Here is a 24,548-nt window from a genome sequence, read left to right as displayed (position 1 = left end):
AGTTTCTGTTTGTTCAAGCTTATTATTATGGGTTTAATATTATTAAAAGGGTTATTAAATTAGTTTGTAATATTTTTCAGGTATTTGAGATAAAATGTTTCTTTTTAATGTTTTCCTTCGTTATCTGTTCATCCCTAAGCTGAGTAACTCAGAGAGATGCTTCTCTGAGTCTTGCCTCTGAGTGCCCATCTTGAAGGTATCAGTCATCATAGTTGCGACTGGCAATGTCCAGTCATACAGCCCTTATGTTTAGGGCAAAAAATACCTGGTTGGACCCATGGGAAACAAATTGAGGGCCTCCTGTTTCTTACATTGTTTGAGGGGTTCATGCCCAGGTGGCTGGCTAGACAGGAGAGAATTGAGCTCAGCAGGAAGGACACCAAGGAAGGTAGCTGTACCCAGTTACACATACGGTGAATTAGGAGTCGGTGGGGTTCACCTGAGAATCATTCACAGTCCCCTCATCATGTCTTAGGGGCCTACATGTTCCTACCTCACCATGCTTTTAATGGAAAAATCCAGGGGCAGACTCAAGGGAAGGACAAGGGTTGGGAAAGTTGAAGGTATTTCTCAGACTGACATTGAGTTTCTTGTCACTGAACTAGTATCTTACGTTGCCTTTTGTGCCATAAAAGCCAAATGAGAGGCTTTTAAATTATTTCTGTTGCCTAGGAAAGAGAAATATTATCCATGGTGACAAAATCATCAAATTTTATTATGCACAAGTCAGTGCTATTTATTTCAGAGTTTTGCTTTAAAGGATATCATTTAGAAAAATTGGACAGCTTTTCATTGGCTTGGAAGTTTCTATTGTCAAAACATATTACCAGGAAAGTACAATATGTTGTAAAATTACAAGGAACTGCGATTCAGCCCTATTTTGACTTTATTTATAAAAAACAAATTAATAGCAAATGAATAAAACTTTTAAACCATTATCTGAGTAATAATACTAAACAAAACAACTAATAAAACAGCCGCATTCAAACAGCTGTTTAAGAAAGCCCAATGATATTTCATCCATTGTCAAACTTGGCATTTGGGCAGAATAAAGACCAAAGTAAATATTTATTGATTCATGTGAGAACACTGAAAATTCCTCCTTTATAAGTAGAATAAGCAAATAAACCATGATTTATAAAAACCCTGGCTAACTAAATCAGCTAATGGGTCTATTCAAAAAATTCTTATCATGTAAACTGTGAACTGACAATTATAATTGAAAATTACCAGTTTCTCTATGAATTTAATATACATATAGTTAACCACCTGCTTGACTGTTATACAGAGCCATTTAAACGTGAAAATGGATGTACAAATGTTTGAAGGCTTTTGAACCAAACACATTAATTGCCAGTCTGTGTTAATGGAAACAGGCAGAATGGATGCTTGCCTCTCTCTGTAATAAATATAAAAGTTCCCTGGGCTTCTGAGTCTGTGCTGAGCACAAATGGAAGTCTGTTATGGGAGAAGCTCATTGGTGAGATTGAGCCCCTCAACCCCAACCAAGTAGGTGAAAAGGAGACAGGAAAAGTTACGCCAGCCAGGTTTATTAAAAGTGCCACATTCCTAACATGGTTCTGTCCAAGCTGGGAACTGGTTGCTTCCCGACTCAGCCCCCACCACGGCAGAATGGACAGTGAGAACCGAGATCAAGTACAAAGCAAGCCAGTGGGCACATCAGTGCCCTGTTCCTTCATGTTGACACCCAGGCAAGTGATCCTGTGCTTTCCTTCAATGGCCCAGGAACCCCTGGACCTGCCCTCACCAGGCAGTGACCCATGAGCTCAGAAGTGTTTTCTTCCATGCAAGAGGTATCAGTCCTTTGTTCCCTGTCTCCTTATGGAGTCTTGGTGTCTCAAATAGACATATTCATGGAAACTTGGCATGCACTCCTCTGCCCAGTCTGTCATTCAAGGGGGTCATTGATTGTCTGGGGCAGGTGGCCTCTCTGAGAGCTGGGTGTTAGGTCCCTTCTGCCATCCCACTCCGGCATGCCCTGCTTTTCTGTGACTCTGTCCATCTCAGTGCAAATGGAGGGGCCCCAGCTTGACTCTGAGCCAGAGCTCTCTGATGGATGTAGATACATGGGAGACTGGGGGAACTTCTGGGATGGTAAAGACTCATCCTGAGGTAAGAGGCTGCTGGGGAAGGCAGACCTAGTCCAATCTCAGAGCTTTAGTCCTCAGAAGGGTATGGAGATTCTAAGGAGGGTAGGTCTCCTGACTTTGCCAACAGCACTGTCCCAGAGTTGCCCACCAGGTCTTAGGGAAGGGGAAATCTAGAGTTTCACTGAAAACTTGGCAGTAGGTTGAGGCCCAAGAAGTTGTGTTTGGGGGCTCCTGAAAAAAATAGAATACGGAATATCAGAAATCATTCTCCACTTGGTAAAAATCAACCTCATCTGAATTTTTGAAGTCTTCAGGGTTTGAGAAATGATCTCAGGGGCTAGCGGGGATGGGCTTACTCCTGGGGCCTTCCAGAAAGTTCTTGGGAGTAGAAGAGGGACTTGGCAAGAAGCTGAGATTTTTGAAGAGCAAGTTGGGGTAAGAATGAGTGACACGGGGTTATTATTTTTAATGGGACCCAATTCACCTCCACAGACTGGTGGGACCTGGGAACACCCAGGTGAGGTGAAGTATGAATAGGTATTACATGTCAGCCATTTGAAAACATGTTTCAGAGCCAGCTGGTTGAACCCCATGAGGACATCCTGCTCAACGCTGTTCCTCACCCCAGCTTTGGTCGATTTAATTAGTGCCACCACAGCCTGGCATTCGGCTTTACTTTCCAGCTTGTTTCTCCATGGCCGTTGGATGGTCTCCAAGCACCAACGCTAGTCTCAAAGGATAAAGACTTTTCACCAGTGAAGATATTAAGAAGGACTGTGCCACAGGCTCTGAGGGCAAGTTCAAGAGATGAACTCCAGGCGTCCTTTGGGCAAAGTTGTGTCGTCGTAGTACTTGGTGGTTGTTCCTGGTGTGCACGTGCAGAACATCTGGCCCCGGTAATTACCCAGCATGGTGATTACATGGTAAGAAGGGCCAACCTCCAGCTGGACCCAGGTCATTGTTGAGGGAGCTGTAAGAGGAAGAAAGGGACCCTGTAGCTCTGGGAAAATCAGGTCCTTGTTTCTTTGAAGGTGAGAAAGAGAGAGATAGACACACACACACACACACACACACACACACAGAAACAGAGAGAGAGATGGCAAGAGAAGACAGCAGACTGAGAAGGCACTTCTGTGGCCTCTCACCATGTACATTTGTGCACTGAGCTCAAAGTCTGGGAAGAAATTGGGGGTAGAGATGTGACCTGTGGTCCAGAACCAGTCCCTGGTCCCCGGGGGCCCTGTGAGCTGGTTGCAGGCAGGCTGGGGCCTTCACAACAGAATGAGGAAGAAGAGGTCACTGGGATGGGGCAGGTGGAGACTGGACCACCTGTAGGGCTGGCCTCCATGGGGGTCCCAGTCCAAATCCCAGTGGCCAACGGCCAAAGGGGCCTGAGCATTCCAGGCCTCACGCGTGTGTCCTGGTTCATTTTCAGGGAAATACTTCTCATGGGGGCTCTTGGGTGACAGCGGGAGGATTTTGGTTCTGGAGCCTCAGGGACAAGCGACAGTGACTCGGTGAAGGCCTCCAGCAGCTGTGTTTGGGGCGTGGGGAGCGGAGCAGGATTGCTCCCACTAGGAGGGGCAAGGGTAGGGTGACCAACTGTGCCAGGGGTCCTAGGGCATGGGGAAAATACCGGGCAAACAGGACAGTCTGGTTCCCCTGGATGAGGGCAGGTAATCGCTGAGCAGGGCATCAAGGCCCTGGCTATGTAGGAAGTGAGTCTCCAGCTTTGGGGTTACCTGGGTCTCAATGTTATAAATTCCCTTCATAAAAATCAGATGCAAAAAAAAAAAAAAATCCCACAAAGTACAAAACAAACAGCAACACAGACGATTTCCCCTTAGCGAATTTATCTGATAGACGGGAACCCTCATTTCTCCTGATAGCAGCCACTTCTGATTTATTATTCAGTTTAAAGAGTTTCTTGCACCTTTGTCTTCTCGGGGGATCCTGGCATTGGAGTGGAGGTTCTAGGTCTGAGGTAGGAAGGCAGCTGTCTGGGGAAGGGGTCCCTTCCAGCATCTGGCCTGTCCTAGGTGCGGGTCGCACAGCCAGTGAGAGGCAGTGGCTGAGCAAGGCCGGTTCTCAGGTGCCCGGCTCAGACCAGACTTGGGCTGTATTCGGGTTCATACCTGCTGAGGGACTTTTCATTTTGGAACCAGTCAGGCTAATTCTGAAGGGTCAAAGACATGGTATCTATGGCTGGGAGAGGCTGGAGAAAGAAGCTGGTTCACTTATAAGCTGCCAGGCTCCCATTGACTCAGTTTTTCCCTGGGAGACTTCTGCACTGTGATCCGAGACCCCTAGAAAGCCCCCTGTTCAGTGCGGACACTGTTTAAAACATCTCCCACCGGCAGTGAGCATTATTCTTGTTTCGTTCATCAGAGGATGACTCTGGCACTGGTTGTATTAAAATGGCTTCAAGTACAGGGGTGCCTGGTGGTTCAGTTGGTTAAGCATCCGACTCTTGATTTCAGCTCAGGTTGTGATCTCACGGTTCGGGAGTTCAAGCCCCACATCAGGCTCTGCGCCGACAGCACGGAAGCTGCTTGGTATCCTGTCTCTCGCTCTCTCCCTCTCTGCCTCTCCCCTGCTTGCTCTCTGCATCTCTCTCAGAATACAAATAAAAAATACACAAATTTTAAAAACGGCTTCAAGTACCATGCAATTCATTTTCTTAAAAACATCACCTTTGGGTGGTGTGATCCCACATCCCTCTCTTAGAGGAACAGCTGTTGGGTGTTTGCAGCTCCTGGCTGCGCATGTTTAAGATAAGTTATCTTCTGACTTCATTACCGAAGTTTTTTTGTTTTGTCAGATAAGATAGTAGGACGTATTTGCTGCTACGATTTTCCCAGTATCCAGCATTCTGCGTTTACTTTTAGAGCCTGGTGTTGAGTCAAGGATGGGATAACAAACACTGGGATTTGTCTTAAAATCCACCTCTGTGGAAGCAGGTTCTCTTAAGAGGCTTACAAGGAATTTTTGCCTTTAGCCGTTCCCAAGGAAGGTAAAGGAAACTAGAGACTTTTGCTTCCTATATTAATCCTGTGAATACACATACACAGGCTTCTTAAATTTGTTTTGATTTAGGCAAGACAAAAAAAAATTATAGAAGTGCTTAGGGAATGAAGCTGTTTTTCCATAATCTCAGTTCTCTCGGAACTATTCAAACCGATCTGCAGCCACACCGTCAGAGAGTGAATACTCGGTGTGCTTTCTTGTATGTACTTCTATGGGCTTCTCGAGCTTCCTTAATTATGCCATGAACTCTAAGGGCTCGACCTTCAGGTTTTGCTTTCGACTTCCTGTGCTGCCACGATTCCGGGGGTGTATGAAATATGGAATTGGTTTGTGGAAAGCCTCTTTCACTCCTGTTTACTGCCCTCAAAGTAAGGTCATCCTCTGTGGGCTTCTAGTAGTGGGATGCATTGGTGACGACGGCGTGCCCTCTCTTGAGTCCCCGAGAGCAGAAACAACGCAAGTTTCGACGAGCCGTCTTGCCCGTGGGGCAAAGTCTCCAGTCAAGACACAGAGCATCTGTGTGTATGTGCGTGTGTGCGCCTGTTTGCAGGCCGTATTTTGAAGTAAGCTCATTAACTATAGACCATAAACCTTCATCCTTTACTTGAATGAACTCAGTAAACCAGTCCAGGCAAGTCTGAACATCTGCAGTGAGAGCAAATACAAATCAGCTATCATACAGTGAATGCTTATCACGCAGACTCTCAGATGGATGTTGGCATCTTGGATTAAAAGACAAGATAAGGGGCGCCTGGGTGGCTCAGGTCACGATTTCACGGTTTGTGAGTTCGAGCCCCGTGTCGGGTTCACTGCTGTCAGCGCAGAGCCCCCTTCAGATCCTCTGTCCCCCTCTCTCTGCCCCTCTCCTGCTCGGGCACTCTCTCTCTCTCTCTCTCTCTCTCTCTCTCTCCCCCTCCCCCCCCCCCAAAAAAAACCCAACAAAAAAAAGCAAGACAAAATAAACATGGCATTTTTATGGCAGAAAGTGATTGATTTGCAGCATGCGGCAACTATTTTTATATAAGAAAAACGATAAATTCCTGGCAGCTGCGGCCCCCAGTTTACTCCTTTAATAAGGTTTCCCTGATACCTCCACTGGTGTTGTGCTGTCTGGGGGAAGACTGTTGGTGGAAGAGGTTGGCAGAAAATGGCTTCTCTTCCAGCAACTTCCCGGGGGTGTAGGAACCTGTTGTCTGTTTCCACCGTTTGTAACAGAACTCACATCCTTCCTTGACTAAAAGAGACTCAGGTCTGAAGGCAAGTAGTGTAGACAAAAGGGTGAGCGGTAAGCGTGTCTGTGTGCGTGCCTATGTACACGCGCGTGAGTGTATTTCTATGCATGCGGTGGGTGGGGGAGACCACTGGCAAGTAGGAGGGAAGTGCCTATATTTTGACTTGTTTTCACCGGCAGGTGCTGCCTAAAACGTGTCTCCTCCTGTCCATGCGAGACATCTTGGGTTTTTGAAAATGTGAGCAGGGGTGAAATCTCCCCTCGGCCACAGAAACAGCTCGAGGTGGATTCCACTATGTTGACATCCTGGAAACTGGCACCGGTCACCACTTTTCTATCTGCCTTCACCCCTTTCGCTTTGGATTTGTTTTGCTGTTTCCTTCCCTCACTGACAGATTCGTGTCTTGTTTTAGGGAAAAGCTCGTTCGCTTAGTATGCAATGGCTTCTGGAAGCGTTCTTCTGTCTAGAAAAATCTGATCGTCTTAACAAGGAAGTCTATGTTTTATAGTATTGGATCATTAGGAATAAGTATGGGGCACCTGGGTGGCTCAGTCGGTTAAGCGTCTGACTCTTGATTTCGGCTCAGGTCATGGTCTCACGGTTGGTGATTTCCAGAACCCGCGTGGGGCTCCGTGCTGACAGTGCGGAGTCTGCTTGGGATTCTCTCTCTCAAAACAAATAAATAAGCTTAAAAAAAAAAAAAAAGAGTAAGTGTGCATTTTACAGGTAAGTTTTTCTCAGCTTCCAAGTGGGGTTTTCATCTCAGGTATTAAAAAGTAGGACTAGAAAGAAAATAAAGCAGAGACAGGAAAAAAATTTAAAAATAAACCCACAAGATTTAATAGTAATAATAATAATAATAATAAACTATGCAAGGCAAATACCGTTTCTTTCCTGCGTAATCCGTATTAAAACTTATCAGCTGCTGATAGGCTATCAGTCCAAGATATTTTCTCCTTGGCTTATATTTTCATCACAGGCACCTCTTGTTCATGTTTAGTATAATAGCTTAGTTCATTTCCATCTAAAAGTTAATTACTTCAAGTACTTTGGCAAGCTAAAAGTGAAGCCCTAAAAGTGTGGGTAAACCTGTATTTCTGTACATAAAAGGCAGTTTCTCAAAATCAAAACCAAAGCATTTACAAATATATTATGTACACGTTACACATTTTCTTTGTAAATTGCAAAATGAAATTTTATTTTTCTCATTAATTTGTTTGATGTTTATTCACTTTTGAGAGACAGCGTGTGAGCGGAGTAGGTGCAGAGAAAAAGAGAGAGACAAGAGGATCCTCAGCGGGTTCCAAGCTGAAGGCAGAGAGAGCGATGCAGGGCTCGAATTCACAAACCCTGAGATCAGGACCTGAGCAGAAGTCTCACACTCAAACAAATGAGCCACTCAGGCGTCCCCCAGAATGAAACTTTAAATAATAGCCAACTTGTTTCAAAATGTCTCAGCTGAGGGGCACCTGGGTGGCTTAGTGGGCCAAGTGTCTGCCTTTGGCTCAGGTCATGATCTCATGGTCTGTGAGTTCCAGCCCTGCGTCAGGCTCTGTGCTGACAGCTCAGAGCCTGGAGCCTGTTCAGATTCTGTGTCTCCCTCTCTCTCTCTGCCCCATCCCCCGCTCGCTCTTGTGTGCTGTCAAAAATAAATAAACATTAAAAAAAAAATCAAAATGTCTCAGCTGAAACATACAGGCACAAACTATCAATGCTTCTTGCATGAATTTTTTTTAAGTTTATTTGAGAGAGAGGTGCATGCATGAGTGGGGGAAGGGGCAGAGACAGAGAGAGAGAGAGAATCCCAAACAGGCTCCATGCTGCCAGTGCAGAGCCCTACACGGGTCTTGAACTCATGAACCCTGAGGTCATGACCTAAGCCAAAGCCAAGAATCAGGCGCTTAACAGACTGAGCCACCCAGGCGCCCCCTCCCGCCTCCCCCAGCTTGTGTGGATCTCAAGGGTGATATCCTGCGTGAACAAGCCAATGGAAAAGGTACATACAGAATGATTCCATGTCTCTAGCATTCTCAAAATGATAGAGATGGAGAAAAAGATCCATCAGGGATGAAGGAAGGGGACAGCAGATCCATCACGGACAAGGGCTGCACAGGGGCAGCCTGAGGGTCTCTTTGCAGCCATGGAGTTTTTCTCTGCAGTGATGGTGGTGATGCTATGGACCTAGACACGATACAATGTCACGGAATACACACAAAAACACCTGCAAGAACAATGACTACATTCAAAACCTGGCCAGATCCAAGCAAGCCCTGAATTCTAGTTAATTGTGTGGAATGTGTCAATGTCAATTCTCCAGTCTGGGTAATATATTGTTGTTATGTAAGAGGTTACCTTTGGGGGAGACTGGGTGATGGGGACACAGGATCTCTCTGTACTATGATTGCAACTTGTGGCTCTGTAATTATTTCAAAATATCAAGTTACAAACAAATGCCACTGCTGAAGGAAAGGTTTAAGCTACTAATTAAACATACTTAGGAAGCAATTTAGTCAAGGACTCGTGTCCTTTCAGGAGGCAGGGCTTTTACATAGGTACACAGAAGATTCTTTTTTTTTTTAATTTTCTTACCTTTTTTAAAAAAAAAATTTGAGAGACAGAGACAGAGCACGAGCAGGAGAGGGGCAGAGAGAGAGGGAGACACAGAATCCGAAGCAGGCTCCAGGCTCTGAGCTGTCAGCACAGAGCTTGATGCAGGGCTTGAACCCCCGAACCATGAGATCCTGACCTGAGCTGAAGTCAGATGCTTAAGGGACTCAGTCACTCAGGTTCCCCTGATTCTTGATTAGCATATGGTTAGTATCCGGTTCTGTGAGTGAGTCTTAACCCGTGTAACTTGAAGCAATTACTGTTTTTGTGACTTCTATTAGAGTAGTAGAATCAGGAAATTTTAGAATGAGCAGAGATCTTACAGAAAAATGTAGGTCAGACTTTCAGGTCACACCTCTGGGTTTTGGTATCCTCATTTGTAATATGAGGGTTTTGTCCCAGATTCTTTGTGATTGTCTGCCTAGTTCTAAATTTTGGAACCCACCATTTTACCGAAGGCACTGCAGAAACTTCAACGGTGAACTTACAAATTTTGTCTCAGTATTTACTGCAGGAGACAAATGTCTCGATTTATGTTGATTGCAAATGAGGATCCACAAACGACCTATTTATTATTTAACAAGATTATAAACACTTGGGAGAGTAGATTACCTGGGCTTTACCACCTAGCTAAGTTTGAGAATTTTCCAGGAGAGAGGGTCTGGGAGCTTTCTTGAGATGATATGCCACTGTATATTCCCTGTACAAAATGCACGGTTTTTACCCATTTGAAAGGGGAGGTTTGCTTGGGTCAGTGCCTTCCAATCCGTCCACCAGCAGCCCACCAGATTCCACTGGGGAAACACGTGGCCCGTAAAACATGAAAACTCCAGAAGCTTTAAAAAATAGCCATTATCATTTGGGAACAAATGAAGGTAGTACTCCCTCAACAACCAAAATAGTTTAGGCTTATTTACTCTAAATGTCAACCACATTTCTTCACAGAATGCTAAAAACGGATTACCTGGGGGAAACGGAGCCCGCTGTAAAACCAGGCTCAGGATCCCCCCAGGCTGTCCGGCCCGGTGACCATACGCGTTTACAAAAGGATCTTAATTTACAGCAATTACACTTTGTCTTGTGGTATTGACTCTCCCCCCTATGTCTGTAACAATTCAGGTCAGAATCTTATAAAAATAAAGCAAAACAAAACAAAAAACAACCCAGCACCTCACAGCATTAGTGTCATCGTTTTATTAACAAAAGGAACCCATGGGGTTCAAACCAGAGTACAAAATACAATCTTTATTTTTTTTTTTCCTGTGGGTTAAACTGTTACATTTTTAATAATAAAAATAAAAAAGCTTTCATAGTTAACTTATCAAAAACAAAACCCCTGCCTATTGAGTTTCTTATTGTGCAAAACAAAAACATCAAAATTAAAGTTCTGCCCACGGAAGGATTTTGTGTGCCCGAAGATGCACATTTGCAATGTCACAATGTTTGCTTCAAAAAGAAAATTCTAAGGCCACGGTTTCTCTGCAAACTAAACAACAGAATAAACAAGCAATAGCAGCTGCATTTTTATCTTCATTCCCAAGAACTCCGTTTCAATGTAGACTTCTCCACATTCGGAAAATAATGTCTTGATTATAGAAAGGTACGCAGTTTCAACCTACTGCTTAAGGTCAGATGGGCGGATACCAACTCGATAAGGCGAATCATCCCTTTCGGCTACTCCGTTAAGTGCTAGACATCAGCTGTGCTTTCATTTTGGGAGCACGTTTCATGATTTCTCTAATACAGGTGACAAAACAATCCTAGTGAAGGAGCGTGCGAAGCAGTTGGGAGTCAACTACTTGGCTTTTCCACGTGGGGCCAAACAGCTCGACTTTCTCTTCCTTCATACCTTTCGCTTCGTGTCTTTCACTGTGTTTTGGTATCACTGTGTTTTGGTATCGTGACAAGGCGTGTAAACTACAACTCAGAAGTCAAGAAACGGCTGAAGGTGGCCTTTTTTTGTTTTTTAAAGTAAAAGCAAAATTGTTCAGACAGCACTTAAGTACACGTTACCTGCTTAAAAACACACCAAGAATAAAGCAAAACAAGAACAAAACAAAACACCCCACAACACACTAAAAACCAAAGCAGGGAATGAACGGGGTGTGACGATTTCGGTACCACCATTATCAGTATAACAGTTGTGTGTTGTGATTTTACACAGTGGCTTACGGTGAGAAAAACCTGCTGCAGGTGCTCACGTGATTCCAAAGAGAGGTATGTCCGGAAGGGCGAAAACTCTGCATCTACCTCATGCTTGTAGAAAAATCCCTGATCGGAGGGACGACTAACTCTAAATACAAAACTTAACCTTAGAAAAAGAGCTTTTACACTCGTGACTGAATGTAGGCTGACGGAAAGAAAAGAGGACTCGTTCCGGTGAATGAAGTGTGGTGTTCTGCATGGAAGCACCAGGGTTTCTGGGTCGAACCCGTAGGACGTGGAGAAAACCAAAGTATTTGGCTGGTCCAAAATCTCTCCCGCGGGAATCCCTACCTCCCTTCCATGCGGTGTCCGGGGGTGCTCTCGGCTCACGAAACTAACAGATCAAAGGACAAGCAAGTGAGCACGTGACCAGGAAGAAGAGGGGAACAGGGGACAGGAAGAACACTGCTCAGACTTTCAGCAGCAACACAATCTTGTCGGTCAGAATATCCTGAGGTTAAATGATAATAAAATATTGCACCAAGACAATAAAGAAAAAAAATCACAGTTTAAATAGAATTACTAAAGAGTTGGAATAATAACGTACAGCGTGGCGACTGCCGTCAGTAGACTGAAGTCTCTAGGCAGAAATTAAGTTTTTGTTTTTGTTTTTTAAATGGTACCCTCAAAATTTGTACCCTCTTTTGATTCTGCATTTATTTTGAAACACCCTTTGGTATACATCTATTAACTTTCATCTAATGCTAACCTTATAGATTTTTCCCTCGGTCCACCTGCGGATTTAGCGATCGGCGAGATAAGATTGGGACTGCCAATTAGCAGGAACTCCACGGAAGGCTTATCATGCCTGGTGTTTTAAAAGGATTCTGATAACCCCACTAGAGGTAGGTTAAGAGAGGCTTTTGTTGTTTTGGTTTTTTTCTGTGTAGTTATCGAGGTATCCTGAGGATGCAACCTTTTTTTTCCCCCTTTCTTTTTCTACTATGATCTTAGGTAAATAAGACATGGGAAAAATCAAACACATACCCTAACAGAGTACTTGAAGGGGGTAAAAAGTACAGCCTTCCACAAAATGTGTTCTTGAACTGAAATTCATCTTTCCCCTCTGAACGGACATGCCTTGCAAGGAACTCTTTCTTGGTTTCATAATACTGTACAGCCGATTTACAATATGAAACTATATTCCTTCATTAGGACCTCATAAAAAGATTCTCTCAAGAACTTCAGTTCTATGGGACCTGGGGAGAAATCATGAAGACCCCGACGTGTTGAGGGTCACTTCATATTTAGAGTGGACCTTTTTCCTATTCATACACACCTCTGTGCTGCTACCTTCTTCAAGATCAAGGCTCCCAACGAGTCCATATTTCCTTAAAGCTTAGGGTAACTTCTGTTCCACCTGGAGAAACCTGTTTAAAGGTATGTTCGTCTAGTGTTTCCACCACGCACATGGATTCTGTTCTCTTGGGTCAAGCGCAGACACCCTTCACTTACTCTCTCACCACCAGGACTTCCATTACGTTCTGTGACTTGTCACATCTTCATTGGATCATTTAAAGGGGACACATGACCCTATCATACATTTGTGCAATGCATTCTTGTCAGCCCACTGGAAAGTTCATGCATCCTTCAATTTCTATCACCTTCAATCTTGATGTTCGTGTATGTCCTTCCCCTAATATCTTCTCTCCCTCTTTCCATAAAGGCAGCGGGGGGAAGAACCAACATTCTAATCGGATGATGAACACAGTGATTTCTGGAATTTTTTTCAGAGAATGAAGGACACAGGCTGGGTCTCTTCTACATCAGCAGGGTGAGGATCAACCTGAAAAAACAGACCAAGACACTAAGACTACTATCCCAGCCCTCTCCAAAGGGTCTTGGTATCTGTTTCTTTTTTTTTTTTTTTTTTTTTTTTTTTTTTTTTTTAATTTTTTTTTTTCAACGTTTTTTATTTATTTTTGGGACAGAGAGAGACAGAGCATGAACGGGGGAGGGGCAGAGAGAGAGGGAGACACAGAATCGGAAACAGGCTCCAGGCTCCGAGCCATCAGCCCAGAGCCCGACGCGGGGCTCGAACTCACGGACCGCGAGATCGTGACCTGGCTGAAGTCGGACGCTTAACCGACTGCGCCACCCAGGCGCCCCTTGGTATCTGTTTCTAATTATTGGTGGTTGTAAGCTGAGCTGCTCAAAGACTATCAGTAATAAGTCCCAGTGGGCCACTTAAATTCTCCGTGTTCTATGGCCACATAAAACATTTTAAAGGCAATCCACGGTGCGTGACGTGCCTGTTGTAGTTTACAAGGCAACCGTTACAGAATGAGGTGATTGGATCAGGGCTAATCTCTAACGTTACCCGAGAAATTTTTTAACTATGTATCCCCTGCTCATTAGGAATCAGCAGCAGATACTTACGGAGGATTATTTACAAACAGCAAGGCAGAAGTCTCATCTTCTTTTGCTTTGCTTACCTCTGAATAGAGAGGGGGAGGCTGGAAGCGGAATTGCTGTACGCAGGCAAACATAGGGCAGCATGCTTCACCCTCACAGTCAGGGGGCTGAGGGTAAGGAGGGACGTGTCGAGAGAATTCTTCCTCGGACACCACGTCTGCATAATTGGGTGGCGCTAAAACAAAAACGGAGTTGGATCTCAGAAGTCCATGCAAAGTCAATTGCGTTGATCTCCCGAACTCTTACCAAAACCAGAAATATAGCTAAATGTGAAAACAATGATTTTTTTTTTAATCCCCGCTCTAGTAAGCGAGTTTTTGTGCTTATTGCAACAAGACATATTTAATCAATTCTGCTTTTGTGAAATCACTACGAACACTGATTATGTTCTATTTCGAGCGATGGATGTTACAGTGCAGGCAAAACAGATCACGTAGACGTGGCTGCAGAAAACACACGCACTCTACGCGTACTTGGACCATTTTCTCATTGTCTTACTCCTAATGAATGGGAGTCGGGAGTAGAAGACTTGATTCCTGGCTCTGCCATCAGCAGCTTTGCGTCCTGGATAAGCCAAGCTCTCCACGTCCCTTCCAGGAACACCGTTTTCTAGTTTTTAGTACCCGGAAGAGTCGGGGCTGCTGTTAACAGCAGTAGTAATGGTCATCTGAGCACTTCTGTCCTGACCCCGCCTGCTCTTACTCTACGTGTGAACTTCGCGCTCAAAGCTCCTCAAACTGTCGTACCTTCCGGCTGCTCTGGCAGCGTCAGCGTCAGCCAGCTCATGTCCATGCTGAACCGGCTGGCGGTGCTGGAGTTTCTGCTCCCAAAACCGTTATATGGGATTGTGCCAATCACTAAGGGCAGCTCGAGCATCAGTTTTTTAGCACCAGGAATGTGAATATACACCTAATATGCCAAACACACAAACAAACAAAAACAACGACAGCAAAAAAGAGAGACAGAGAGAAAGGCAAAATATAGGTTAAACCTCATAGTAGATGGACCAGTTTATTTTTTCACACAAACAAATCTCTCTGTTGCCTGCCACCGCTCCCGCATACAACTGTAAATCATCCTGACCAAATGCAATAGACAACAAACCAAATGAACGGCGCACGAAATAGAGAATGCTCTGTGATGGGGAACCGTAGCCTTAACATCCTTCAGCATAAGGGAGCATGCCCTACACACAGGAATTGTGGAAAATGAAGTAGGTGCTTTCAACATAACCAGCCCCCTGCATGCACCTTAACTCTTTCATGTGACTTAATTAAATGCCTCAGGGGGATAGGTTTGGATTACAAAGGCCAGTCTTCGTCACTCCAGCCTGTCGGAATGCTGGTGTAAAGTGACATTTTGTCAGCCGCTAAAAGTACATGCTCGTGGGGACACGGCATCAGTTACTGCTCCATTCTACATAGTTTTCATTTTAAAAAAGCACTCTGGAACACGGGGGAAGGGAAGCAAAAATAAGATAAAAACACAGAGGGAGACAAACCATAAGAGGCCCTTAAATACAGAGAACAAACTGAGGGCTGCTGGTGGGGTGCGGGGGGGTGGGTGGGCTAAAGGGGTGATGGGCATGAAGGAGGGCACTTGCTGGGATGAGCCCTGGGTGTCATATGTAGGTGATGGATCACTAACTTCTACTCCTGAAACCAATACTACACTATGTGTTAATTAACTTGGCTTTAAATTAAAAAGTAAAAAGTAAATACACTTTAAAAAATATATATATATAAAAATAAGCTTCCTGCTTACAGCTAAGGAATAGTCTACTCTGATAATGCAGCAATCCAGGATGGACGGAGTAACAGGCGGAATTTTTAGAGTCTTCCCGTGCCATGTGTCAGTGCCCCCAGAGGCGATGTGGTTTCCTCGCACGTTGGCGACCATGTGCCGGACGGTCTTTGTCTTCCCGCTGGCCAAATACGTCTGCGTTTGGAAAATGGCAGCTTTGGGAACGATGAGGCGGGAGGAACAATTCTCTATCTCCGCATAGATTGGAATAGCTTCTCCTGAAAAGGAAACAAAAACACCTTCAGCGACGTTTCAGAAAGCCCTCCCCGCGGTGAACTAGAGCCATTACCAATTAAAGCTGCAAGGTCACAAAGTCACTTTCACAAGAGGAGACCTCTGACGGGAGGCTTGAACTGTAAATCCGCGTCATGAGGAATCGCCGCAGCTCACGGCAGGTGCCGCTTTCTAATTACGGCATTCTTTGCTTGTCTAATGTAGCAGTATCAGGTTACCAATTCTAAAGACATGTGACTGGCTAATATCTATAAAAATTAAGACACACCAAGAAATGGCCCAGTGGTGTATAAAGTACGAAAGATCACTGACGGACTCACTAGTGCCTATCAAATCAAAACCCGGCCAACAGGAGAACAAAGACTTTGTTTTTAAGGAACTGGTGTTCAGGCACAGGTAAGACAGTGGATGGAGCAGCAAGTTTTACATCCGCATTACATGTCCACCGTGACACCATCCCGTACCACGTTGGGTTCCAGTTGGCCGAGCCCTGGAGCGGGGGCCAACGCCGCTGTACGGGAGCGGACCCTTCACAAACGGTCACGCCGGTGGCAGTCTGACTGTTCAGACTGTTCATGGTCTACATCGCAGCCCCCTATACTTGGGGGCTTTCACACAACAGTGCTCTTCTGGGCAACACCGCCCTGGACACTCTGCCGAACATCGAGTCAAATGCTGGCATTTTCCCAGGCTTCTAATTTTAGACTTTGTCACTAAAGCGAAAGCACTGAAGTCAAAAATGCCAGGAGTTGGATGGGAATCTACTCATCCACTCAAAAAAACTTAAATATCAAGTACTTATGTGAAAAACAGAAAACCGTACTATTCACATTTTAAAATGGTATACAGTTCGTAAATTACAAAACACACTATTAAAAATCACTTGCAATTAGCTAATAAAATGAATGACTCTTCCACATGGACTTTCAAACGTTGTACTTACCATTACAGTATCCCTTCCTTTCAATTTTGGCACTCAGTGAGACTGGACCAGAAGTGAAAAACCAACAGCCAACCATTTTCTCTTGAGTTTTCAATACAGGGGTCTTGAAAATTTCAAATAATAACATGACTTTAATAAAACTAGCAGAAAATTCACAGAACTTAAAATCGTGTCATTCTTTATTAAATAACTGTGAAGAAAGGCCTTCCGAAAAACAAATCAACACTTTTATCCTCATGTGACAGACTAGGCAAAATACTTAAGTAAAACACAAAGCATAAAAAAAAATTCTCTTTTTAGGAAAACTAAGGTGAATTCTCAGACTCACATTAGGTGACACCATCCTGTTTTACCCTGTAAATCATTATGTTTCTGGAAAATGATTTAACATCCCTTAAAGTAGTAATCAAAAATTGTAGTCATAACTATTAACATGACAGAGATACTTTTTCTTTCCTTTTTTAATTTTTTAATGTTTTTTTATTTTTGAGAGAGGGAGAGACAGTGTGAGAGTGGGGGAGGGGCAGAGAGAGAGGGAGACACAGAATCTGAAGCAGGCTCCAGGCTCTGAGCTGTCGGCACAGAGCCTGATGTGGGGCTTGAAGCCACCAGCAGCGAGATCATGACCAGGGCCGGAATCAGATGCTCAACCGACTGAACTTCCCCGGGCGCCCTGATACTTTTTCTTTTAAAAACCTTACGTGTGTATTAGGGAAAAGGAGAAATGGTATAAAAATCAATAATCAGAACATTGTACTTGTTTTGGCATCTAAACTGTAGAACAAGCAAACAGTCTCATTTCCTGAATTCAAAAGTACATTAGTAGGCAGAAATTTCAAGTGCCCTTAACTTCGAATGTTTTGGGTTTTAGTGTAACGGCAGCAAGATAAACCCAATGTCATGGATCCACAGGGTTACTGAACATACCGCCCTGCTCTCTACTCCACAGCATCGATGGAAATGACTCAAGATTTAAGATGGTCAGTTGGAAAGATGCACAAACCAAAAGCTCATTGTAAAACCCAAAGCTGCAACATTTTTTACTTATAAAAGAATATTAAAGGATTACTAGTTTCTCTTTCTGGCAAAAAAAAAATAAAATCTCTTTAAATCATTTGCCACCATGGTCCCATGAATAGCTTAGAAGTAGCTAACTTCCCAATTTCAAGTAGTTTTTAAAAATACAAGACAGTATTGTCAATTTGCAAAAAAAAAAAAAAAAAAAAAAAAAAAGAAAAGTGGTTAGTGGATGGTAAGTTTCAGCTGTAACTAGCTGTGAGCCGGGTCAGCTGCGTGCTGGCTGTTCTAGAATTCTGGCCACAAGGGGCCATGTGACCAGGGCATAACTGTTATATTTTCACACTCTAAAAGTGAACAAACCGTAAAGTCTATTCAGTTTTCGTATGAAAACAGAGCAAAACACCTTTTAACTCCTGTTTTTTTTCCCTTTAAAAACATTGGCCAGAAAAAGAAACCCCCGATAATAAACATACATGTTTGGAACATCAGTATCATGATGGAAAGTTTAAATTATCCTAGTATTTTCTAGGAAGTTAAAAAAAAAAAAAAATCATTCATTCATATTTAAATGAAGAACCATTAGGTCCTCATAGCTATCATGAAAGTACAAGGTATAATTTTATATTATTTTGATAATATGGGTTTAGATAAAAAAATCTAGCTCATTAGCTCCCATCTTGCCTATTCTGTTGTTACTTATAGCCTAATCTTTCTTATCAGCCTACAGTATTTCTGGTGATTATTAGAAGTTCAATGCTTTAATGTGGCCAAATCTGTCATAAGGAAATGATAAGTGAAAGGCTCCCCACAGCAGCTGCGTGCACTTACTTAATGTTAGAAAATGGCATGCAAAATGGAAGGATACATAGCATAATGGCCTGAGCTTCAATAACAGGCTGAGCATGATTAATACTCTTCCATAATTACTGTTCCTCAACCTGCTATTATTGAAGAGTTTAGAATACCACAGCCCTGTGAATGTGGCGGCTCTGGTAAAAGTAACCACTCTCTGTGTGTGCATTATTATTATTAAGCCTTATTAATGCATTTCAAGCCTGTATAACTTTTTTGGCAAAAGAAGCCCCGAACAACGGAGACATAATCAATAGAATTAACACACACAATTTGTAATTTGCCCGGCCTAGAATCACACATTTAGAGTGAATGCCCATGGGTTACGAGATTCTATCAGAAAGTGACAGGACAGACGACCACTAAACTGGCTCAATGTACATAGCACAATTGAAAGCAAGGAGGGAGGGAGGGAAGGGGGAAGAGAAGAAGGAAGGACTTACTAATAATGCTGGTGTGTTGACATCGATGTGACTAATAACCTGAAGTTCCCGCTTCACACTCTGATCAGGTACCTTGGGTCGTTCCAAAACTGCTCTCACGCAGTACTGAATACTTCCGTATTTCCCGCTGAATGAGGTTACTAAAGGTCTGAAACAAGCCAAAGACATTAACTTATAAGTTCATCTTTCAGTTACACACAATTGGAAAAAACCCTTAAAATGATGGTTTTGGCTTAAAAAAAGAAAGAAAAAAAAAAAAACAAAAAACAAGAGTGTGAACAAGGTAAGCCTATCCTGGGGTAATGCAAGATAAGCGGGTGTAACGGTACGTGGTACCCACACATCCGGCAGGGCATGCTGCGGAGAAAGAAAATCATGAAAATAATAGTTTCACTTACTCAGATGGAAGCTGAAAGCTAAATGGAAATTCATGTTTTCCAGGCTGTAATAAGAGGATGCCTTCACCTAAAAAAGAAAATACATTTTAACTAAGGTTAGTATTAGATCAAGAATTTTCACAACCTAAATCATATTCTTTTTAAAGGAGGTTTTCCTGGCTATAACATCCAGTGTACTCCATAAGGTACAGTACGCTGAGATTTAGAGAATTAAAATCTGAATCAGCCTACTAATTTTAATCAATTTCAAACCACACACACACACACACACACACACACACACACACATCTTCTATCTTCAAAGAGACCAATCACACAAGTAATTACCATAAAGTGTCAGAGCCTAGAGTTCCCATATACATACATAGGTGAACACGAGTGCATGTATGTACATGTATACATATACATAAACATTTGCTCACCCTACTCATAGAGTAGCACAAGTATACTAACATAATATTATTACTAACACACATCAATACTAGTATGGTAGCATATGGTACACTATTATGCTAACATGAGATATCAGTATTCAATTGCATTTAAAACTGATTTAACAAAAAATACATCTATTTATTTTGGGTATGGCATAAAAATCAGATTCTGTATTCCTTGGACAAAAACGGAAAAAGGGGGTGAAGAATTTCCTTGGAGAATTACGAATATCGAGTATACGAAAGAGCCAAACCAACAGGACAACTTATTAGGTAAGAGTCCTGCATTTGCACGTAAGCGCTACTGATTAATAGGTGGCTAGTTCAAGTTCAGCCGGGTGGGCCAAGCACAAGCATGCCTCCTTTCTCCTGCTCTGGGTCTGGGTCGGCCAGCTCCACTGCATCCCACACAGAGGCTTATCCCTGCTTGTCAGAAGGCCAAGACACAGGGTGGATGGACCCTGCAAGGCCAGAGGCGCTGCTGGAGCTCCGATGAACACACAATCTGCATCACTCAGATCCAAAGCCAACTCCGGGGCTGCCATTTGGTTAGATAGCTCTGCAGAGATCCTTATAAACCTTCCCCGCCTTTTCTGTTCATCTGTTCAAATTTAGGACTAAATTCCCTCATCAAGGGTGGCCTGATTAAGACGAAGAAAGGGCAGGGCAGATGAGAACTCTGAGATTTGCCGGTCAGTTGATACTAAAAACAAAAATTTCTACTGTATCCATTAAAAAAAAAATTAAAGGGCTAGTGATTTTTTTTCCACTTAATTACTAGAAACAATTCAGTTAACATTTCAACCTTGTCTTTTTAGAAAACAGGAATGCATTATTGGCCCATTTAGTCTTCCAAATGTCCCCAGTGTTCAGTGTGTAATATATGAGGGGCAGAATAAGTATAGTATCTTCCACGGAAAGTCATTCAAATAGAAATATGAGACAGAGTGGGTGACTTGGAGGCAAAGTGAGCAAGGATAGGAACATGAGGCTATGTTAAAACAACAGTGACTGAGACAGTCCCCAAGGCTCATGTGTGCTCAGAGACACCCTAGAAGCCTCAGCAGTGTCCCAGCAGTGCTCCAGCACTGGACGCTAGGGAAGCCTCTCCCAATTTACTGCCATCAAAGTAAAAGGCTCAAGGCAATCCCTGTGCTCCTGACGGGGGTAGACTACAGTTCAAATGTATCATCATTAGATTACTGGATATGACAATTCAAGTACTTTACAATGTTCAGAAATGGAGATTTCATTTGAGTTCAAAATTTATAATGCTTAGATGTCAGGCACTGTGGATGCAAAGATGAGTGATGGCAATTGTCAAACAGACCAGGGGAGGGAAGGAGGCCACAGACACACATACACCCAAGTAATGACCACAGAGTGCCCGAACTTGGAAAGGGGATGATGCCTGTCCCGGACCTGAGGGTTGTTGGCACGGAGATGAGCAGGGCAGGGTTTTAGACGAAGGGAACAGCATGAGGCCGAGCACAATGGGCATGTGTGGAGAACAGAATTACCCAGGATATTGAGAGGTTAAGAGATAAAGTTCTCTCATCATAGACAAAACAAATCCACACAGGAAGCATGTAACATTTAAAATGAAGACTTTCAATCACCTCCATGCATAAATAGAACAAAAATTGAGAAGGTTGAGAAATATAGGTTATAGTTTTTGGAATCAAATCTTAGTTTTCTTCCTCTTATTTATTATTATTATTATTTTTTTTATTAAAAAGGTTCACAAGCTGAATCATGTGCCCATTTATGCTTCTGTTGTCTTGGCTCATTATGTGTGCCTCATACAGTGAAGGCTACAATTTCACAGAGAGGTGTTCCATTCACCAATGTTCTTATAGCCCAACCAACCTCCTAATTCAGGGCACCCAGGAGCCATGGGAGCTATAATATCATTACAGGGACTTGGGTTCAGGAAGGATGAGGGACTCCCACAAGGACAGACTGCTGGTTGGTGACCAACTGAAACCAACTCTCTGGTCTGTCTTTTCTACCACAATTCCTCAATTAAAAAAAAAAAATGACGAGTATCAATCACAATGGCAGCAAGCTGTTAGATTAGATTTAACAATGCCAAACAGTTATCTGGGGAGATTTCCTGAAAACAGATCTCATAGGCACATTTCCCCCAAATCTAGATTTGTAAAAAATCTCTTCAGGTGATTGGAATTCACCTAGGTCTTGGAATTAAATGACCCTGAGAATCTATGACCCTGTATAGTTGCTAACCTCTTCCAAGCTACAGATGTTATTGTTATTTTTTCTCAATGAGATCACCTTAAAAAGACTATGATTTTTAGGGGCTCCTGCCTGGCTCAGTTGGTGCGGCAACTGACACTTGATCTCAGAGTTGTGAGTTCAAGCCCATGTTGGGCATGGAGCCTACTAAAAAAAATTCAACAAAACAGATTATGATTTTTATTTTTAAGTATTTATTTCTTTTTAAGAGAGAGAGAGAGAAAGAGAGAGAATGGATGGGGGAGAGACAGAGACAGGGGAACAGAGGATCTGAAGTGGGCCCTGTGCTGACAGCAGCGAACCTGATGTGAGGCTCGAACTCAGGAACTGTGATATCATGACCTGAGAAGAAGTCGGTTGCTTAATTGACTGAGCCACCCAGGCACCCAACAGATTATGATTTTTAAATGAAACATAATCTTTGCAAATATTTGTTATGATAAAAGAAGCAAAAAAATGTTCAGGTTGTCTAGACTTAGCCGTTCTATTCCACCAGAATGAAAAAGCAAGATCTAACTCGTGAATCAAAACACTATTAGCCCAGGTTTTACCAAAGCAATTCTTAAATTCCAGGTCTAACTGCTATTAATGTTGTATCTATTTACTCAGTAGTTATGGGCACAAAGATATAGAGTCCAAAGTCCTGGACAAAAACCACTTCTCTCTTCATGACCCTTGACGCCAGTCAGCCATCTTGAAAATCTGCCCTGTCTCTGACCATTGGGGGAGGCGTGCGTGGGCAGATCCCGGAAACCATACCCACGAAAGGGTCACCCAACACAATGCACTTGTGAATCCAAAAGAAGGCTTTGGTTCCAGATATGTTTTTTCCTTGCTACAATATTTGGGATCACTGGATTCTCACATACTTGGAGGATTTAACTGGGAACAGTCTACTTCTCCATAGCAAGACAAGGCAAAACTGCACCTGCTATTCGTTTTGTAGAAGACACAGCAAGGGGCAAAGCAGTGATACACTGCATTGGACTCTTCAAGGGAGGGGAGTTTATACCATTATCTCATTTTATATATAAAAGCTGAAGCTGAGAAGGCAGAAGAGTGAAATGGTGTAAAGTAACTTCCACCAACTGCATGAAGACCAAGATTCCCTGTTCCGAGTATTTTCATGATTAAGAAAAGCAACTTTTGCATATTTATTATAATTACAAAAAATCTTAACATTTACATATAATATAAAGAATGAGGAAACATATATAATGGGTTACCACTTCTGGAAAAATCTACACTATTAACTGGACTCCACAAGACTGGACAAGAAAGGTAATTCTTCCTCCAGAAACTCTTACCATGCTCAGATCCCACTGTCTCCAAAGGCCTAAGGGGGTTGGGGGGGGGGGGGGTTGTGGAAAGGGATGTTGCAATGGAAACAAAAGGAAGCAAAGAATAAAAGACAAAGAATATGAGGCAGAGGCAGAACTCTTAAGTTACCCTGCTTCCAGAAGAGGGAAGCCAAGTAAGATGCTCACGAAACACTTCCTTTGAATTCCTACCTACCGCTCACGAACTACTTCCCCTCTTCCCAGGACTGAGGTTTTGCTAATTCATCATGAACCAGACACGAGCGTCTACGTCCAGAATGGGAACGGGAGGCCCATAAACCAGTGGGCACCACAGCATGGCCCCTCAAAGACGGATTCCACCCTCCATTCCTCAGGCCAGAAGGGACAGGACCTAGATCCCCAGAACCTAGATTTCTGTCTGCTCATCACAGGTTCCCATAGCAACGGTTCACTCCGGGGACCGTCCTGGACCGTCCCGGGACGCCGGGCGCGGTGAGGCCCGGGGGCGAGGAGCCAACTAGAGGTGCGCACCCACCACGCGGCATCGCCCCGGTGCTTTGAACTTGGGGGGCACGGGCATTGTTACCCGCCCGTCACCGGCGAGCAAACTGAGGCTCCGGCCACCGGGTGGGCGGACCCCAGCCGCGGATCCCGCCCCCGCCCCCCGGCTGGTGGGCTTCCGCCGGCGCGCGCCCTCCCGGTTCCTGGCAGCCCCTCTGAGGAGCCTCCCGTGGCCCGGCCGGGACTCCGGGGTCGTCGCCCTCGCTCACCGGCCGGGGGCTCGCGCAGGCTCAGGCGCACGTTCAGGTACTCCACCTCCGACGCGGCGGCGGGGGCGGCGGCGCCGGGGCTCGGGCCCCAGGCGGCGGTGGCTCGGCCGTGGGCCTCCAGGCGCAGCGCCCGCAGGGCCACCGGCTCGGCCGCCTCCAGCAGCACGTGTCCCGCCACCGTCTCGCCGCTCGAGTAGCAGCCCTTGCGCTCATCCTCGAACACCAGACCCAGGCTCTTCACGCGGCCCTCGGAGCCCACGGCCGCCGCGGACCCTGCCTCGCCGCCCATCCCGCCGGGCGATGCGGCCGCGCCGGGGAGGTCGGCAGCTGTCCGGAGCCGGCGTGGCGAGCAGAGCGGCGCCGCTGTCACGGGCGCCCGCGGCACGCCGAGAGCCCCGCAGCCGCTGTGCGGTGCCCGGTGGAGCCCTAGCGCGCCGTGGGGCCTATCGCTTTAACAAACCCAGGTGGGACTGGTAAGGGGCCGGGACAGCCCACCC

At 44.4% G+C, this 24,548-nt stretch overlaps 1 protein-coding gene across 1 annotated transcript; it reads right to left on the bottom strand.

Annotated features, from left to right (window-relative positions):
- Positions 1-10,148: 10,148 nt before the first annotated feature.
- ARRDC4 (arrestin domain containing 4) lies at positions 10,149-24,453 on the bottom strand. The gene is made up of 8 exons (XM_042941104.1): positions 24,052-24,453; positions 19,291-19,357; positions 18,893-19,040; positions 16,578-16,680; positions 15,362-15,618; positions 14,344-14,506; positions 13,618-13,772; positions 10,149-12,968 (listed from the first exon to the last, which is right to left on the bottom strand). Exons 1-8 carry the CDS (start codon positions 24,338-24,340, stop codon positions 12,912-12,914), a joined length of 1,239 nt encoding a protein of 412 aa, XP_042797038.1. The 5' UTR covers positions 24,341-24,453; the 3' UTR covers positions 10,149-12,911.
- Positions 24,454-24,548: the final 95 nt, after the last annotated feature.

The sequence above is a fragment of the Panthera leo genome, chromosome B3, assembly GCF_018350215.1.
Source record: "Panthera leo isolate Ple1 chromosome B3, P.leo_Ple1_pat1.1, whole genome shotgun sequence".
Lineage (NCBI taxonomy): Eukaryota > Metazoa > Chordata > Mammalia > Carnivora > Felidae > Panthera > Panthera leo.
This window is presented reverse-complemented; position numbering and strand designations above follow the sequence as displayed.